The following is a 15,289-nucleotide window of genomic DNA, read 5'->3' as shown; positions in this document are numbered from 1 at the left end:
GTAGATATAGATTTTGGAATGTGGGTTTTGTGGATCTGAGGGGGGGGGACTTTGGAATGTGGTTGGGGTTGTGGTTAGGTTTATGTGTTTTGTTGTATAGTTTTTAGGAGGGAAATTTCTGAGTGTGGGAGGGATGTATGAAGGAGAAGGGGAAGGGGAAGAGGAAGGGGGAGAAGTTTGGGGTTGGAAGGGTGGATTCAAGCTCGTGGGTTGGATGGGAGTTTGATATGTGGTGTAGGCTTATGAATGACAGGTAGATAGGTGATTTTACTTTTAGCTTTGTTCTTGGGAGACGATTGGATGGATAGATGGATACATGGATAGATGAGAGATCAGCAGATGACTGGATTTTTGGTTGCTGAGGGGTGAGAATCGTGGAATGGAAGTACAGGAGCTTGTTAAGAGGAGTGAGTGTCTTTGAAGGAGACGGAAGGTCTTGAGAGGGGAGCTGGGAGTGGATTGCATATTGATTAATTTGAATGGGAGATGTGAATGAGAGATGTGAATGGGAGATGTGGATGGAGAGATAGGAGTTACTTGGTTGATTGCCTATTTTGTGTTTGTGTAGAGCGGGAAAGAGTGTGGGGAGTATGAAAATTGGTAGAGAGTTGTGAGGTAGAGATGGGAAGAGATTACACGTGTGAATGGGATGGAAGGATGGTGGTTGAGTTTGATTCAAGTCCGAGGACTGTGGGCTGTGGGTTGTGGGTTGTGGGTTGTGGGTTGTGAGAGGAGAGAGGGGTGGAAGGGACGAGAAGAAGTTTGTGGAGGAGTTTTGCTGGGTTTGATTTGAGAGGTAATGTGATGTGATGTGATGCGGTGTGATAGTGGGAGATAGGATACATATACCATCGATTAACGGTGTATCTTGAGTTTTGTGAAGTTGTGGGTGGGCAGGATGAGGCAGATATGTGAAGATCATTGATATTGCGGATTATCATGATTTGACTTTCTTTTCTCAATACTCCTTAACCTCCCATTCCGCTGGGCTTTTTCATTTTTCTATTCTACTTCTTTGTATTTTCTTGAGTATCATCTTGTTCCCTAGTCTCACGTTTGAGGATTATATCAAAATCCCGATCTTGAAGAATCGCTTGTATGAAAAAGTGACGGGGTTGATCTCATGTATACTGGACTACATTATATCTCCACTGAAGAACCAAGTGGTTAGATAGTAGCCATCTAGATATTATCCCAAACGTGCATGCACATCAAAATTAGCACGAAGAGAAGGGTCTTAGAACTCTAGAAAAGCTAATCACGAAGTCGAGTTAAATTCATGGGTGATGCATCAAGTACAAGATTCAATTTCTGGAGGTGAGGATACTTCTACAACGGACGGATTTGAAGAATGAGATTTATGGTAGATGGATTATCCCAATTTCTTTTGTTCTGTGATTCTCGTATGAATTAATGAATTACCTATAAATATAGTCCTAGAGCTCCCAATTTCAATGTCATAGATAGAGCATCGATATACGCCAGAATGAGAGATATACATGAAACGAACCTCCTAAAAAGAGACCAACGAGTAATGAAACAGCTGATAAACGCACTCCCAGCTTTCCTATTACCAGTAATATATCCCATGTTCTATTCCATATCTAACAATCTCGCCATCAAATTGGCTTCTCTACTAACTTACCCGCACAACCCCCAGTTTCAATATTCCCGACTACTAATTTTCATTTGTTGCATATCTGAATATCCTGGCATCGATTTAGCTCCTGTGATATTTTTGGTTAGTGGCTTGACCTTTTCATAGGTACTGTTGCATGTCTAATAGTCTTGGCATTGGATTTAGCTTTTACACCATTACACAATAGATCAATACCACGCCTTCAGTATCGGTATCCCGAGTATATATGTTATTGAGTTCGCTCTTATTGTCGTTACATTTTACACTATAGTGTATATAACAAACGCGGAAGTTATTCTCTGCTTCAGTATTGTAGTTTTTGGACCTAGTCATATTTATTTCGCACGTCATGTTTTCGGTTGACAACAGGATTTGAAGAGAAGGTTATGTGATGCAAAATGAGGGCAGTAGATTGTTAGCAATTACTTCGTAATATGCTTCCGTTGAGTGTTAGTGCTACACGTCATTATAGAGATCGGATAAAAATTTGTTGTTGTAGATTTAAGCTTTCGTTTGGATCTGTAGTTTGCGGCTAGTGATACTAATTAGACCTTGATCGGCCCTTGCCGCCTTCAGATGGTGAGCTAAAATAGAGGAATAAACCTTATTTCTTGCGTTTTTACTATTTGACAGGTGTAGGGTTTTGTGGTTCATTTGTTTACTGGCATGACTGTTAGAAATAGGGTAGATTACCTATGACTACGCTTAACTTGTATATATAGAGGTTAAGTTGCAAGCTCTATGATATCGCAGCGAGAAGAATTGTGGAAGTAGAATGGGCTGCAATGTTGGGGTATGTCTATTCATTCCGACATATCAACCTAGTTTAATTCCTGAGCATGAGATACATGAGCTTCCCTTCTTCAACGTTGATCTGAAGATCGATTCAGTGTATATTGTTTGATCATGGAGATGTAAATAAGTCTAGAGTTTGATCTAAGTGATGTTCGTTGTGCTACTTTATCTAAGCCTTATGGTGGATGTTTATTTTTTTAGCTTTTCTGGTAGCTTTATTGACATGTTCATATAAGCTTTCCTTATGTGTATACATAGGTGCATTCCCAAAATGTCTGTATCGGGTATACAAGATTAAACAGCCAGAGAGGGAATCAAGACTTCTTGGGTGTAAGTAAGATGTTGATATGATATTGTATTTGAGGCGCATGAATTACCTATGTAAAGATGATGGATTAATAGGAACGAAATATGGTTATGGTCATTAGCATAATTAGAAATGATCAGTACGATGATCAATATTTAGTTCATAAGTTCACATAGAAGAATCGAGAGACTATCATCTGAACTTACCAGATATAGTTTGGTTGCTAGGCAGAAATCTGGTGGTTGCCATGAGACCAAAAAAGTCCCTCGTCGGTGCCAAATTCAAAAAATCCTTTAGTGATGTCAACAACATTAACACCAACCAACTAGCAGATCACTCGATTATAGCGTTGTTTGTTTTTTGTATCCTTCATACTCACGTCGCTGTCCTCTCTTCTTTCCCTTCTTCTCTTTCTTCTTTCCTCTCCATCGTATGCGCTTTTGATTACTTTGATTTTCTCAATCTAATTCTTTTACTGCATACTCTGACTTCTTACTGCTTTTATCTTTGAGCTACCAACTCATCGATACCCATCTATTTACCAACCTCTTACCTCTTACCTCTTACCTCACTTTCTACTTATCTACGTCGGCGTGCCGATTTTTGTTCTAACATCAATCGTTGCAATGTCTTTCACAGATATTCTCACCTTCGTAGGCACAGCCCTTGTGGTTGCTGTCTGCTTTTACATCATCAACAACCCAGTTGATATCGAGGCTGCACCTGTTGCCATCCAGGTTGCCCCTCTTCTACCTATTATCAGCTGCCCAGTTGTTATCGAGGCTGCACCTGTTGTCATCCAGGCTGCCCCTCTTCTACCTAAAATCAAGGTGCTTCCAGAGCCCCAAGCAGCCCAACTCGTTGCTTCTCCTTCTGTAAAGAAGAGAAACAGAGTTGAAGAGTTTGTCGGCTCCTCCGTGGTTGTACCTTCTTCTCCAGAGAAGAAGAGAAAGACTTTTGTTAGATTGTCTTCTCCTTCTGCCTCGGAGAAAAGACCAACTTATAGAAAACCTTCTCGTCAATCACCCAAGGTTACTATTAGTTTGTCTTCTGTTGCTGGCGCGCAACTTCTCGAAGCCATCCAATCTGCCATCCCTCCCCCGGTTGATATTGTTCCAACTGAAGTTGCGTCGGCATATGCCGAAATCTCTGAAGTTGTTTCAATGGAAATCGAGATGTCAGATGCCCCAATTGTCTCTCAGCTGAAGTCCTGCTTCAAGAGCTCCTCTAATCGCTTTGCGAAAAGAGTTCGCTTTGTAGGACCAAGCAACGATTGTATCCGTGGTCAGATTGCCACTTACGTGGTTAAGAAGGACATGGTATGCTTTCGTGAGAACAATGCAGGGGCTAGGTCAATGCCCCATGAGAGCTTTCCTCTTATTGAGGAGATGGATCGGCAAGGCAACCCTACTGGATGGTTCACTAAACGGGATAGTCTTTTCTATCCCCCAGAAGAACAGAGTAGATTTGATCGCTGCAAAGAGCACACACTGTGTAGACAGTGCAGAGAAAGTGTGATTGAAGGATTTTGCGATCCTGAAGTCGATTTCTCTGATGATGTGCTCGAGTCAGATGATCCAAATGCTCTAGTTCATCACGTCCAAAGGGACCAATATAGTCGATACAACTGCATCCTTCATGGTGGGAATTGATGCACTGTATCTTCTATTAACTACTAACCTGTGACCTGACCTTGGCCTTTCCTGGAATCCCCGGACTTCAGGTTAGTATTCTTTTCTTTTTTTTTTCAACCAAAACAGATGTGCCTCATAAGCCATCGCCAAAAAAATCTTAAAATAAAGGCCTTGTTGGAATGGATTTTTGGATTGGTAACCCAATTATCTATCCTTCAAGGTATCACAAAACAATCACCAAAAAAGCGAACATCGCATCTTGTATATATTTATTTCCTTTGTCATTACTTGGGGGACATGGGGGATATGGGGAATGGGGGAGTTTTTCTTTTGATGGGATCAAAAATCCCATCTTGCCTTACTTTTGCTCGTTAATGGTTTACAGATTAGAGACATACGAGCTGTGGTCGCTCGAATTTAGATCATAACCTTCGGAATGATTGGTTAGTTTTCACTCCATCCTATGTTCACATCCAAGACAGCTGCTAATCACTTTGAAGTATCCCCAACGCGAACCCACGAACCATCGACGATTCCCCGATCCCAACGACTACGACGATCGACGACGATCGACTACGGCTACACCACCATATTCCAGGAAAGGTTTCAGGTCACAGGTTAGATTATTATATTATCATTTTAAATGATTCACATCACACCACATCTTTACTTCTCACACACACCACTTCGTTGGCCAAGGAAGAATGCGCCCTCTGCTGCTCTCGAGACGACAAGCAGAGATTCTTTCTTGATCAACATTCGCCCACACCACCTTCACCAATTTGTTGTTCTACAACATCTTGAATTCGCCCTCTCATTCACTTCGAATTTGCACATAATGGAGAATCTTTTAGGATCTCCAATGCATTCGATGGATTTATACTGTGCCCGTCCAGTTACTCGACGGGATTATTTTGACACACTCGACTCTTGTGGGAACGCTTGTCGAACACTTTCGCTTCGGTGATCTGTTCACGCTATACCCCTCGGTCTTGTGCTGTCCTGCTTTTCACTTCTTTTAGGAGGTGATTTGGCGATATCTCCTTGGTTGAAGCTTTTCACTTCTTTTAGGAAGTGTTTTGGCGATATCTCCTTGGTTTGGTTGGGTTCAGGACAGTCTCATTGGAAGCTCACTCGATGGGGCTTCATGAGAGCTGGTAAGGGGAGGAAAAATGGTTCAATTCGATAAGTATATCCACTCGTCTAACTTCTAATTTGTCTATAGGGCGGCTAGCTTTGATCACACGTCCTCGTTCGTGCTAGCTGGGTACCCTCAAATGAGGAGCTAAGTGATCTAATCGATACGTTGAACTTTCGACATCGATTTTAGCCAGAGTAAGTGCAGGCTCTTTTTTCATACTGAATATATTGCTGATTTCTTGACAGACGATTTGGGTTTACGTCTGATGGAAATGTATAGCTTTCAATTTTAAGAAGGATGTGCATATTTGTGATGAAGTGATAGTGAAGAATCCAGCTTTGTGATAATGCGGTGTATTTATTAGTAGCAGAACGAATGTAAATCATCTCATCTATTCCTAACATATGACATCGCTCAACATCTTCTTGTGATTTCGAGCAAACAAACTTTGAATACCTACGACCATCTCTTGCACTGATTGATTGACCAGAGATCTAGAGCTGGTAGATCTTAGATGAGTGGGGTATATGTAGCATGACTATCTGTATTTAACAATAAAAATCAGCTTTTCAGGTGGTAAAAGACAATATCTCTAGTCAACAGTAGAATACAAAAAGCCCCGGAAAGCGCCAGATTGATACGCAAAGTAGGTACTTGCAATGGGCCTTCAATTACATCTCGTGATTCCTGGAGGCGGGAAGCAGTCTGAAATGCCCTTTCCCAGAGTTTTTGCATCGGGGTAAATAGGAGGAAATATGGACAGGCACAACTGACCGTCCTTGCTCTTTCTGTATCCCGACAGTATGAGACATTAACTCTATCACAACTATAGCACACCTCTTGAACGCGATAAAACAAAAAATGCAATGGTAATCTCATAATTATTCTAAGTAAATACCTGGCCCCTTCATAATAATAGCTCTAATCTTTTACATAGTTTTCGCTCTCCCATTTTCATTCCGCATTTCAAAATTCTTGGACTTTCTTATGTGGAGCTTCCACTCTTTTATTCTTATTGACGAGTTACCGGTAGAAGAACCGATTTTATCCCTTGAGCTGAAAGTACTTGCGAGTATTGGTATTGCAATTTTAGTTTTGAGTTGGAGCTTCATCCTCGTGATGAAAGTTAAGGTAGCTGAGGGCGATATTGGTTTGTGAGATTTTATCATCACTCAAAAAATCAAATCAACGATTGAAAAATGGATTCTGGCGATATGGATCGAGCGCGGTTGGATGACCGAATGTTTCCGAAGAATGAAGCTCCGCTAGGTAGTCGAACCCGCGACGACGACAGACAGAATGAACGAGACCCCTCGATTGCTAAACAATACGAAGATCTCGAAATCCAGAAAGTGGAATTTAAGAAACTACAAGAGGATCATAAAAAACAAGTCCATGAATTCGAAGAGGCGAAAGTCGAGCTTGAAGACAAGGTAATGAATGGAACACAAGGGAAACACACCAGATCGTAACTAACACCTCCGCAAGCTACGAACGTTCAAGAAGATGGAAGGGGAGAACGAGAGAAAGCTAGGCGTACTCAGAGCCGAGCAATATATATTCAACACTACGGTCAGGGAGTTCAACATGAGTGTAAAGAGAGCCAGAGAGGCAACAAAACGTTTTAATAAGAAGAGTGAGACGTTGGATGGGAAGTTCAAGGCAGCCAAGAATAGGGAGCAATATTTCCTTAGACAATACAGATACAAGCAGAGATATTTTGCGGAGAGAGAACAGAGGATTGATGCGAAGGTAAGCATTGTTGATTCTCGTTAATAGCAAAATACCGCTCCGTTGTGTCCTTTTGATCTCACTCTTTGGCTTTTTTTTTGAATGTTGGAACAAGCGTTCTGTTTTTTATGTTGAGCCATTGCAAGAACATCATGGTGTTGAATTTTCAGATCATCATCTCTCATAGTAAATTACTTACATCCATCACTACAGCTCAAAAGCCTTGGAATAGAGGAGAAGTTCTTTAATCCAGATAGAGAATCATCTGAATATTTGGAAAGTATTCTTTCAGAAATGCGGGAGGAAGAGAGGGATTGGGAGGCTTTACAACAGCGGGAATAGATGATCTGGTCTCGAGAGACGGCTGAAAGATCTGGACAAGCAATTTTAGCGATGAAAGGAAATCATAGAGTTATCTCAGGATAGGTTCATGGTAGAAATAGCATGATGAGATAGCGGTTTTCCAAGTTTCAGAAAGTAATGCAACGATGAGAGATGATTGGATTTTCAACCTGTGACTGCAGATTAATAGCATTCCGAAATTCTAAAATCAGGTAGCAAGAAATCTGATGATAGAGAATTTATGTCGATGGTGAAGCATACTATTCTATCACGGATTGTTCTCTCAAGGTCGCGAAAAAGAACCGTACACTGACACTCGATATCCCCAACCTGAGTGAACCCCTTCAGCAGTAAATGCTTCAAGTGAAAGTCATCGAAGACTGTAAGTGGATTCATTGAATACTTATTGATTCTTAAGAATTCTTGCGCATCTCCATTCTCTATGATCTACCCAGAATACCCAATCTCGGCCTTGATAAACCATCTTGTAGCAGTTTGCCACATGCATCGAGGAGCTACGGCATCATCTATTTGATCGGTTGCTACCCTCTTATTCTTTCCGAAAACAAGAATAGATGAAGGAAGCTATAGTACTCGCAATCATAGTATCTTCTCCAAGATCTGTTCGCGGGTGAAATTCGTGTTCAAATATCTCGAAACATAATCATCACGATTGACTGTGTCTTGTTAGTATCTTTGATTACACAAGAACGAATGTATTTGAAAGAAATTCAACTCACTGTATCCACCACATATACGCCTTTTACCCGTAAATTCAGATCTTCCATGAAGAACTCTCCAATTATCGAAAACTGTTGCTTGAGTATTAGTAATTGGGAATTTCATCATTTGATACTTGGCTTACTCACTCAAAGCGCGCCCAGGTACAAGCTGGGACCAATACTGTAGCTTCGGATCATTAACCCGATCATTATATGCTTTTGCCGCCTCGTACCACTCCTGGGAGTATCCGGGATGAATCGTCCCTCTATCTGCCTCATTCCATCTAATTTGCGTTGCAGCACGATTTGTATTCATAGTAAGGACAGGATATGGCCTATTTGGAGTGATATTGATACCATCATTACCACTAGCATGCCAGGGGACTGCTATCTTAGATAAAGCATCTTTGTGGCGAGTGCGAAGTAAGCGAGCGGCCCAGAAGCCGTCTACAAGGAGAGATTCACCGCCAGTCCCTTCGGTATGAGAAAGGAGATGGAACATCTGAAGGCCGGCAGGATCAGTGAAGTAAGTTGTATCGGTATGAGGACCAATGGCTTCACTGGTGTATGCGGTGTCTTTCATTGTTAGATCGGATGTGAAATCGTAGAATCCACCTAAATGCGTTAGTCAATGTGTGATAATCATTTGTACTAAAATAGCTAGATTTTACCATAATGTGTTGGTCTAATAAAAGCAATACGTTCCAGAAGCTCCTGAGTCTTTTCAGGGGATACTGGAACCCCGTCTACGAAACAGAAGCCATAGTTGTGCTGGGTAAAATTAGTAACGTATTACATATAGGCTTAAAGTAATTTGAGGATATACAATCATGCGTGTCCACTTTCCTACGCCAGTTTCACTTGCCATGACTTCTTCGTAGTTGACAGTAGGTGGATTTTTTCCGATAAGCGAATCCCAGAGAACAACTTCATGGCTGCTACAAAAGATTTCAGAAAATTGTGACGGATGATGATTGGGATGTACTTACTCTGGATCAGGCATTGGCACTTCTGCTTCCGCTGGATTATCTCCTCCATGGGTCCCACCAACAATTGAAGCTTTAGGAGCCTGGAATTTTCCCGCATCGCGGTAGACTTGATGTTTGTGGAGCCAGTCCCATGGGTAAACAGTAACATGATCTGACTTAACGTCATTATCCGCGCTATCCAGCCCTGTAAACCATTAGCAATGAAAAGAAATGCAAGACAAAGTGCATACATGTCACTTCAAGGCCCTCCTTCTTGGCTTTGTTAATAGAATCCGGTAGGACTTTGAGGTCAGACTAATGAGTTGTCAGACTATAACCCGTAGTGGTGATTGGGATATTTACCGAGAAAATATTTACTTCTCGCTGCATAGTATCAGGACGTCTACACTTTGCACAACGACAATTGTCTCTAGAACATCATCAGAGTAGTTCACGAGAAGAAAATACATTGGATGTTTAAACTGATTCTGTCATTTCTTACCTTAGCCATCGACGCGGACTGCAAATATGTTAGCGCTCAAAACCAGGAACAAACTTTGATGAGTGAACCTACACCGAATCCGGACCTTCAGCAAAATTGATGGGCATGAATGCTCCGTTATCGAGCAAACGAAGATTCTCTCGATAACCTTTTCCTAATTTTGGATGAACAATCTCTTCTCCAAGATCAGCGGCCGAGTTTATCAACTCTTGGTTTGCCTTTTCCTGTGCAGAAAGTTCAATACTGAGAAGAGGCCGTATGAAGGCTGGAGGCCGAGTTTTCTTTCGCAAGGGTACAGGTGGGCCATGGGGGGCATCGAAAACAAACTGGCCATTGGAACGTTTATATGAAGAGTATGCATTGTCTTGAACTCCAGGCGAGCTCGGAGTAGCATGTTGAATATCTAAACCCTTTGTCCGCGTGTTGCTGTCTTCATCTTTTGTCGATAAAGTGGGATCGTGACTTATCTTAGGTCCACTACTGTAACAGCGACGAGAAGCCAAACGACTGACTCTTTGGACCCGAATGATGGAGCGATACATGTTGGCAAGGTCTTCAGTTGTTTTGTATCATGATCGATTTACGAAAGATCATTATCAAAATGGATTTCTTTGAAGCTTTCATCCTGTCATATTACCTTGACTGTGTTCCGGTGCCCACCATTGCCTCGGCTCGGATTGCCGTGTGATAGGAGTATGATACATGATGAGTAACGGAGTCGACATGTCACATTTGGATATTTATCTTTTGATGAAAAGCAGTAGAAGTATTGTTAAACTCTTCTACATCTATGCTAATTTGATAAATGAACTGTAATTAATATAAGTCCCTGCAAGCATTTCAAAAGATGCACAACGTTCAGCCAGCCAATCAACGGATTAAAGTATTTCCAGTACCCCTGCACCAAGCTCCACCTCATAAATAATATCGTAGATATGAATGAACTCCGAGCTCCTTCCTATCAATAACCTCACAATTCAACCATGCGCCATAACCACTCTTACTAATTTTCACAAGAATTCACCATGTCTACCGAAGACGCCCGCTATCGTACTTCCACTCAATATCGTCACTGGTCATACACACCGTCCGCACTCCGTTCCTTGCGCGAAAGCACAAATGCCTTAGCTACAACCCAAGTTCGAGATGCCGTTCGACGCGCCAGAGAAGCTCGTGCTGCATCCTCAAATGACAATAGTGAAGCAGAGAATAGCAGGTCTGCTAGTACTGCCCTACCGGATGGAGATGTGGATTGTTTGACGGTAGACGAGGAATTGAAGTTACTGGATTATTATTGTAGACAAACGCTACAGCTGGGGGATCATTTGGGTGTGCCGATTGAGGTCAAGGTATGTTCTTCTCGTGCGGAGATTCTTTAGTTCTAGTCGACCGGCCACTTTTCGACATGAAATGCTGGTGCATGTCTGCTGAATCACAATATGCGCGACTTGTCTTTGCTCAACATATATCCTAACATCTCTTTGCACTCTAGGCCACAGCAATTCAATATATCCGCCGCTTCTACATAAGCCACAGCCTAATGACCTACACCCCCACGACCATCCTAAAAACCGCCCTCTTCTTCGCCACCAAAACCGAAAACCACTATTTCCGCATCACCAGATTCGCAAGCGACATAGGCAAAACCACCACCGAAGAGATTCTCTCCTCAGAATTCCTTCTAACCCAAGGTCTCCGTTTCCAATTCGACATCCGCCACCCCTACCGCGGTCTCGAAGGAGCCATCATGGAACTCCTCGCCATCTCCACCCACAAAATATCCATCCCCGCAGAACTCGAATCCCAACGTCCCGAAAACATGCACAACTTAATACTGGAAAGCCACGGACACGCACGCCATTATCTGAAAACAAGCGCGCTATTATGCGATTCCTATTTTCACTATACGCCTTCACAAATAATGTTCGCATCCCTCTATCTCGCTTCCGCCCCTTTAACCACCTTCTACCTCGCTTTGAAATCCTATAATCCCTCAAATCCAGATACAAACACCGCAACATCTACCTACCAAAAACTTCTCACCCTAATCAAAAACCTCGCTCAAACACTCTCCTCAATCCCCGAGGAACAAACTCCCGAACAAAGACAAGAAATCCAAGCCCTTGTTAAGAAATTAAAGAAATGTAGAAATCCCGAAAAGGCAGATCTAGTCGGACTACAAAAAATGAAGAGGGAAGGTGTAGAAGGCAAAGATGGAGAAGATGAAGAGAAGATTATCAAGAAGAGAAAGATGGAGCGGGAGCAGAGGTTAAAAGAAGAGCAAGATTTGTTTGGCGGGAGTTTGAAATGATCGTTTGTGAATGCGGAATTACTATAATAGGTTGGGTGTAAATACAAATCTAGCGGGATTGGCGTTATCCGAGCTGGTCACAACGGGAATGGTTGGTGCATATGGAAGAGGGGCGTTCTTTGGAAGATTTAAGTGCTACATGGTATCATCTGCCCAGAAGATCATATTTAGGATGATTTTTGCTAGGATCAAGTTCAAGGAACAACATCATGATATTATTGAAAAGGAAATTTTCATTCATTCGTTCGTTTTGTTAAAAAGTATCTTCTCTAGCTATTGATTTCCACCCTGGAATCATTTCGTGCATGTCCATTCCGTCCGCTATGATAAAAGCAGTTCATATCTGATATTGTGTTCGCAAATAATAAGTAAGTAACATCCCATTCTCCATCCATCTCCATCAAATAAAGGAAAATAAAAGTGAATAAAAGGAGGAAAAATAATAACGATACTTCGCAAGATAGATAAATAATAAGAAAACGATGTGGCGGCTCTTGTTCGCGTTGGAATATTCATAGGATGAAAATACCAGCTCGCACGAGTGATTTTCAACCATCAGAATACCTCCGCAATCCGAAGCAAGCTCATCATCCTTTTCGACCCTCTCACTCATTCTGATAATTTGCTCCGTCCCCAATTTTAGCCCTAATCCTCAATGATAACCATTTGTGCTTCAGTCCAGGGCAACTCATGCTCATGGACTTTGGTGCAAGTGAGATATTCGATTTCACCAGCATTTCCGCCGGTATCACCCATTAACTCGTTTACCATCAAATCCCCGACCCTCTTCGCGGCATTCTCCTTTAAAATATTCAACTGCAGCTCAACCTGGTCCTTCTCCCAATGTCCCCACTCTCTGGCTTCTGAGCCGGCTCTGAATGGTTCAATCATTGCCATAACATCGTCGATCTTGAGATACGCATCACCGCCTTGAGCAATTAGCTTATACATGTTCTTTTCCACATTTCGGTGCTCGTGGCGTTGAACTAATGTGCAATGGCGTAATTGTTGAGAGAACCAATCGTGCCAGATTTGAACAATAACCCAAACATCAAAGGTCGACCGGTCCAAATTATTGATGCTGACTCTTACTTTTTCTTTGACGATACAGCTCTGAAAGAGTGGGCCATTGGCTTCGAATCTCATGTCTTGGAGATCTTCGAATTTCTTTCGAATGACCCTGCCAAGATCGTGGCCCATCCGATCCTCCTTAGTGAGCCATGGCCAGGAGGGGTATTGTCCTACGATATGGATGAGGGCTTCCTTGAAGATAGGAGAGCATTGGAGCTTGTATGCCAAAAGCAGGAAATAAGGAGGGTTGCGACGAATGGATGCGTATAGGCTACGTCCTAGGGAAAGGAGAGATGCAACTATGTAAGGTCTAACAACTTTCGCTGAGCCATAGAGATTGGCGATTTTGATCAGCAACATGGACTGTGATGCGGCAATTGCAGCATTTGTTGTAGAAATCGTGGGGGCACAACCAAAGTAACACAGGAAAAGGGAACGATAAGCATCGAGGATTTTTTGCTCAACTTTCAGAGGGGCTAGCTTTTGGAACGTTACATTGTTGATTGGCTTTTCTGCGGTGGGAATGTCTGTCTGTTCAACAACATAATTGCTAGACGGTTCTTTGACAATTGGGCCAATCTTGGATTGCTGCTTCGAAAGCGAAATTGTAGCTTGCTGTGCTTCCTCGATTTTTATCTCAGGTCCCATTGGATTTTCCATGGAGATAGCAACCTGAAGTTGTTCTTCGGGTGAGATTTGGCGCCCTGGTGGCACTTCATTTTTCTGTAATTCGATGCTTAATTGCTCATCAACCTTTTCTTCCACATTCGAAAGAACTTCAAGTTGTCTTTCTGGCGACTTGTGTTCTGGAAGACTTGGCGAGAGTATCTGTTCCTCGGATTCAATCTCTGCTTTCATAGCCGTATCAACTGTTGGAATGATTCGATCTGCAAGGTCAGTCTGGGGGCTTGCGTCGATCTGTGGACTCTGAATCACTGTCTGGTCTGTCTCGGTTTCAGTTACCACCTTGGTGGGACTCGTAGGTGGTGTTGCAACTTGCTTCGTCACATTGTTCTGGGCTGGTAGATCAGGTTCGGCACTATTCGATTGAACAATGGTATCTGGTTGTAACTTGATGCCATTCTCATTTCCTTGAGATCCACTGATTGATCCTTGAGTAGATTGAAGGGCACCTGGAGACGAAAGGAAGACGGATATATCAAAATCAGGAGATACACGAGGATTACTCATTGTTTCTGCCATTTCAATATCGTCACACGAACCATCGAATTGTGGCAAGAATACCGACGATTGACGAGAGTTAGATGAACCATAGTTAGAGACATTATAGCAGCCGTTGTAGCGATTGCTGGGATCGGGAATATCTCTATTGATGATAGCTTGAGGTTGTTGCTTGTACATTGTGAGTCCCTACAGATATTAGCTACATGTGTTCAAGTTTAGCGTAGAGGTGCATGAGTTTCAGACAGCAAGGAAAGTTACTTACCACCCGCTTCAACGTGTGATACCCAAGATGATCATCAAACCTAAGTTCAAATCTATATTTGATTCCAGTATCTTGGGTAATCGTAGCTGCTAACTTCTCATCCACCTCATTGACCAAGTTTTCCTGCAACTGCCCAGCGAACCAAGGAGAGGCGCGTCTCAGTATATACGAGTGCATCCTGAATGAATATTCAGGACTCTTTTGAATGAGTACGATGTAAATGTCCGCATCGTGGTCTGCGAATGGCTTGAAAAGCTTTCTTAGTGGCAAATTTGCACAAGGAACGACTTCTGGGTGGGAACTGTCTTCTGACTCTGATATGTATTCAACCACATCTTTTCCTTGCTTGGCATTAGAAATGGTTGATTTTGAGGCGCGAGGGTCTATTCTGAGGTTAGCGATTGAATCCCAAATGCATTGATTGACATTGTAAGGATCTGGGGCATACTTGGACGAGGTTTTTTGGATGGTTGGGATTGCTCATCATCGGAATCAATCTCGATTGGATTGTTCTTCACTGTTCTCTTTCTGCCGTTCTTGACGGGTTGAGCTTTAAAAGCATGATTGCCAGGATCATCAACCTGCATGACCTTCTCACCTCGCTGGTATTGCATACGAGGGGCCTTTGGAGGCATGATTGTAAAATTCGAATAAAGTTATCAATAAGTCGAAGGATGCA

The 15,289-nt window shown here is 42.4% G+C and overlaps 5 protein-coding genes across 5 annotated transcripts; 3 read left to right on the top strand and 2 right to left on the bottom strand.

The window, feature by feature from the left end:
• Nucleotides 1-3,367: 3,367 nt before the first annotated feature.
• On the top strand, nt 3,368-4,393 carry EAE98_001643 (uncharacterized protein; the record flags this gene model as incomplete). The annotated part of the gene is made up of 1 exon (XM_038949262.1): nt 3,368-4,393. One exon carries the CDS (start codon nt 3,368-3,370, stop codon nt 4,391-4,393), a length of 1,026 nt encoding a protein of 341 aa, XP_038814247.1.
• Nucleotides 4,394-6,715: 2,322 nt separating this feature from the next.
• EAE98_001642 (uncharacterized protein) lies at nt 6,716-7,589 on the top strand (the record flags this gene model as incomplete). Its single annotated transcript, XM_038949261.1, has 3 exons — nt 6,716-6,949; nt 7,005-7,268; nt 7,461-7,589. 3 exons carry the CDS (start codon nt 6,716-6,718, stop codon nt 7,587-7,589), a joined length of 627 nt encoding a protein of 208 aa, XP_038814246.1.
• Nucleotides 7,590-8,189: 600 nt separating this feature from the next.
• Nucleotides 8,190-10,323, bottom strand: EAE98_001641 (uncharacterized protein; the record flags this gene model as incomplete). The annotated part of the gene is made up of 10 exons (XM_038949260.1): nt 8,190-8,266; nt 8,330-8,401; nt 8,459-8,926; nt 8,983-9,082; nt 9,138-9,249; nt 9,301-9,484; nt 9,531-9,594; nt 9,643-9,709; nt 9,782-9,799; nt 9,854-10,323. 10 exons carry the CDS (start codon nt 10,321-10,323, stop codon nt 8,190-8,192), a joined length of 1,632 nt encoding a protein of 543 aa, XP_038814245.1.
• Nucleotides 10,324-10,806: 483 nt separating this feature from the next.
• On the top strand, nt 10,807-12,092 carry EAE98_001640 (uncharacterized protein; the record flags this gene model as incomplete). The annotated part of the gene is made up of 2 exons (XM_038949259.1): nt 10,807-11,130; nt 11,274-12,092. The coding sequence occupies 2 exons, from the start codon at nt 10,807-10,809 to the stop codon at nt 12,090-12,092; spliced, it is 1,143 nt and encodes a 380-aa protein (XP_038814244.1).
• Nucleotides 12,093-12,737: 645 nt separating this feature from the next.
• Nucleotides 12,738-15,245, bottom strand: EAE98_001639 (uncharacterized protein; the record flags this gene model as incomplete). Its single annotated transcript, XM_038949258.1, has 3 exons — nt 12,738-14,534; nt 14,611-14,993; nt 15,059-15,245. 3 exons carry the CDS (start codon nt 15,243-15,245, stop codon nt 12,738-12,740), a joined length of 2,367 nt encoding a protein of 788 aa, XP_038814243.1.
• Between the last annotated feature and the right edge of the window lie 44 nt (nt 15,246-15,289).

Source organism: Botrytis deweyae (assembly GCF_014898535.1).
Source record: "Botrytis deweyae strain B1 chromosome Unknown BDEW_003, whole genome shotgun sequence".
Lineage (NCBI taxonomy): Eukaryota > Fungi > Ascomycota > Leotiomycetes > Helotiales > Sclerotiniaceae > Botrytis > Botrytis deweyae.
Note: the sequence above shows the minus strand (reverse complement) of the source record. Positions and strands in the feature narration are given on the sequence as shown.